Source organism: Sinocyclocheilus rhinocerous, unplaced genomic scaffold, assembly GCF_001515625.1.
Source record: "Sinocyclocheilus rhinocerous isolate Xijiao unplaced genomic scaffold, SAMN03320098_v1.1 scaffold1470, whole genome shotgun sequence".
Lineage (NCBI taxonomy): Eukaryota > Metazoa > Chordata > Actinopteri > Cypriniformes > Cyprinidae > Sinocyclocheilus > Sinocyclocheilus rhinocerous.
The window spans coordinates 328,814-333,055 of NW_015652166.1; the positions used below are offsets into that span (position 1 = coordinate 328,814).

At 35.1% G+C, this 4,242-nt stretch overlaps 1 protein-coding gene across 1 annotated transcript in view; it reads right to left on the minus strand.

The window, feature by feature from the left end:
• The window catches only part of plecb (plectin b), an 82,522-nt gene that overhangs the window by 12,911 nt on the left and 65,369 nt on the right, over positions 1-4,242 (minus strand). The window contains exons 26-29 of the mRNA XM_016519553.1: positions 3,284-3,640; positions 2,504-2,587; positions 2,307-2,411; positions 2,042-2,140 (exon numbers count right to left, since the gene is read on the minus strand). Coding sequence (XP_016375039.1) covers positions 2,042-2,140; positions 2,307-2,411; positions 2,504-2,587; positions 3,284-3,640 — 645 coding nt within the window. The remainder of the gene's footprint in view (positions 1-2,041; positions 2,141-2,306; positions 2,412-2,503; positions 2,588-3,283; positions 3,641-4,242) is intronic.

A 4,242-nucleotide genomic window follows, 5' to 3' on the forward strand; every position in this document is an offset into this window, starting at 1 on the left:
CACACACACATACATATACATATATACATACTGTATGTATCTCGGCCACTCTTTTTAACATAATAAAAGTAAATGATAACAGCAGATGTCAAACGTCCAGAGCAGATCATCAATCAGCAAGTTGCTATTCACTAGAATATTTTTCACTGAATAGCGACTAAGATTTTAACCTAATTGAATATCTTCAGAAATCTAGGAAGACAACACACACGTTTTATGGACGACTGTTATTGTGTTTCATGACTTTTGAGGCTTGAAAGCTTCAGATCCTATTCATTATTAAATGTTTCTCTTTTGTGTTCTATGGAAGCAAGACAGACATTTAGGGTTTGGAATAACATCAGGATGAGCAAATGATGACAAAAATTTGCATTTTTCAGTGAACTAATTCTTTAAGCGTTAAGATGATTATTTGGCTCAAAGAAAGACAGGCTTAGATGCAATCATGACAAATGGGGTTAAGGTAAATTAACAGTCAAAAATAATATGCAATCATTTGGGTTATGGTAAGATGATATAATTAATGTATGGAGACACAAGACATTGGTTTATAACACTACACTCTCATAACATGCGAGGGAGATGCTCCTAAATGGTAGCACTATAAAAATCATTTACTACATTCCAGTTGAACAAAGTGATTTAAAAAAAAAAAGCTTTGCAGAAAAATATAGAATGTAATCAATATGCTGTTGCTATAAACTAAATGACTGGATGAAAACTTAGCACACAATTAATGCAAACTACCAGTGTGTTAAAAAAAACAATTTATCATTGTTAAGAATGAGAACTTGATTTGGTGGCCTGAAAAAATGGTGAGAAAAACAGAACAACTAAATACCAACAGTGCAAGCAAGTACTCTAGTTAGCGATGGAAAATGAGCTATAAGTGTTAAAAGCAATGATTCAGGCAGACATGCAGGTCCTTATCCACAGATAAAGAGGAAAGCTTAGTATGAAAATAACATGATCTAAAAATTACCTTAAAATATAACAAATAAGGGCAGTAGGTATCTGATTCTCAAATAAGATTATTTACACCTATACCATATATATATATATATATAAATATATAAAAATTTAAATAAAATATATAAATATATTAAATATAAACAAATATATTACAGCTACGACTACTTTATTATATTTAAGTTATGTATATTAAGTTAGGTATTGTGGAGACCATTTAAGGTCATTAAAAATGAATTAAGTAGATAATCTACCATATGAGCAATGAGAATCAGAAAACTACAATGAACAAAAGTGCCATAACATTTAACTAGAACGGGTAAATCATAAAAGCTTGATGGAAGAAAATGCAGAATATTCATGAAGAAGGATACTGGAATATTGTTATGAAATTACTATAGCATAATGAAAAGTTTTACCTCTTTAGAGCCCAAAAAAGATCAAGCAATCATCAAGACAAAGCACTGGCAAGCAGTTAAGAGAAGCAAAGAAATCAAAGGTTAGGGTTTGAAAGACATACAGTAGTGAGAAAAGAGAAAAGTATACAGGAAAGGTGGGCCTCATATGGCTTGTTCTCTCTAGTGTGTATCAGACACTGTCTGATGTACAAATATAACATTTACTGTTCTGTTAAAATGTCAAAATACCTCATCAGCTGCTTGTACCTTTTCAAATAAATTAAATTAAATTAAATTAAATGTATCTGCAAATTAATCATCATAAGCTATTCTTTCTTCTTTTTTGTTGCAAAAATAAAAGTGTAAAAAATAGAAAAAATAAATAAATTGCCCTTAACAGATAATGTGATTATTAATGCTTAATATTTTAAGCAAGACATAATTAGGACAGGATTTATTCAAATGTGTTCTACCCGTCATATATTTCTGAAACACTTGCAGTAGAATACTATTGAAAATAGTTTTATTTGTGCCCAAAATGGCATAGAAGAAATGTCGAGTCAGCCATACATTAATTATATCTAGATGTTTTTTCTGATGAGTGGTTGGTTGGGTTGGTTAATGTTAGGTGTTGGGTTAGTTTGGTATGAACAGGGTCCCCTGATGTCACGCACCTCCTCGTTCTCGATGCGCCGCTGCGTGTCTGTGATGAACTTGATGTACTGACTGGTCAGCGTCATCAGCTCACTATAGCGAGTTCTCAGAGTGACATACTATGGAAAAGACAAAGCATATTGAAAAAATTACAATTAAAATATTTAAATTAAAGTTGGTAGGATAACATAAGTGCACACTGAAAATAATAAACACCATAGTAACCTATGCAGCAGTCAAATAATGCAAATGTATAAGAAGTGAATGATCTGAGCTCTTTCTAACCTCTTGAATGATGTTATCAGAGGCAGACTCCATCTTGGTTTTCTTCAAAGGAGAAGTCAGAGGTTCGACCTGAGCTTTGTAGGCAACCAGTTGAAGTTCATAGTCCTGGAAAAAAAATTAAGATTGTAGCACTCCAACCACAAATTGTAGGTAAATAAATACATTTATATACTCTCTCTTATAGAACTCTCTCTCACCTTAATGGTATCGATGTAAGCTTTGGCATATTTCTGGCACTCATCAACTTTCTCTTTGTTTTTCTCAATCTCTTCAAGCAGTTTCTGTGAAAAAAACCTGCATATTATACTTATACCTTTGCAACAGCTTAACAAAAAGAATCTCATTGCAATGTATGTCAGACAACTACTGCATAAAAGTTAATATTCCAGAAGCTTTTCTTCTGAGAATTAAAACATTCCTCACAAGATCTTTATTGATCTACTTCCATATTTCACACTGCTCAAACTTTCATTTTTAAAATGCTACACTGCACATCTGTAAATAGATATTTAATATTATTTTATATATTTATATTATCATGTTTATGAAATGAATAACACTATGTAAATACAGCAAGAGTATGTGATTTATTTCAATAACTTGTTATCTATCTGTGTAAATTTAGACACGTAAATCAGTCTCTGATATGTACTATAAAAATAATACTTTATTTATTACATTTGATGTCACTGGTTCTTGTTATTTTCAGTTTCACTCGGACATTGATAACTAAATGAGCTTAACGGTAAATATCTAATGACGTAAAGTGAGGCATTTAATAAGTGGGAGTTGGGTGTAACTCATAGCATTTATACTGTTCACCTTTGGATAGGCAACTTAGAATATCACTAAAAAAGTCTTCAAACAAGCGTGAAGTATTGCTTAACCCATTGTTAAAACTATCCGTCACTAGCTGTTAACCCAGGGTTAAGCGCCGTGTGAAAACCTCTATGGAGAAAGCTTGTGTCATTCAGTACCTTCTCCTGTGCCAGTTGCTCTTTGAGCGTCTTGCTGTCGATTATAGGCACGGCCTGGATCTTCTCCTGCCGCTGTTTGGCGTCTGCGATCCAGCGGATGAGCCAGTCGTAGCTCTCCCTGTAGTAGCCCAGCTGCCGGCCCAGCTGCTCGAGCTCACGCTGCCGCAGGTCGAGCTGAGCGAAGACGGCGCGCCAGCGGTCCTGCAGGCTGCCCAGGAGCTGCCGGTAGTGATCCAGCTCAGCGTCCCGCTCGCTGTGAACCTGAAGCATGCGCTGGCTGACCGCCGTGGCCTTGGCCAGCTCACTCTCCATGTCATCAAACACGGGCCGCTGGGTTTCTGCATCCGAACGCATTCGCTGAACACAAGTGAACAAGTTGACTTAATCCCAGATTTTATGTAACTACATTATACATACAGTACACTAGCAGGTACAGCGGGTAAAATAAGTATTGAACACGTCACCATTTTTCTCAGTTAATATATTTCTAAAGGTGCTGTTGACTTGAAATTTTCACCAGATGTCGGTAACAACCCAAGTAATCCATACATATAAAGAAAACAAAACAAAAAAGTTCAGAAATTAAGTTATGTGTAATAAAATGGAATGACACAGGGAAAAAGTATTGAACACATGAAGAAAGGGAGGTGCAAAAAGGCATGGAAAGCCAAGACAGTAATTACAAAGCAATCATGCCCCTCGTCAGTGGAAATTAATATTAGCTGGTTCAGTCGCAACACCTACAGTACCAGGATGATGAAGATGAAACAAGAGTGGACATTTCAGCAAGACAATGATCCCAAACATAGCCAAGGAAATTGTCATTTGGTTTCAGAGAAAGAAAATAAAGCTGCTAGAATGACCCAGCCAATCACCTGACTTGAATCCAATAGAAAATAAGAACTAAAGATCAGAGTTCATAGAAGAGGCCCACAGAACCTTCAAGATTTGAAGACTGT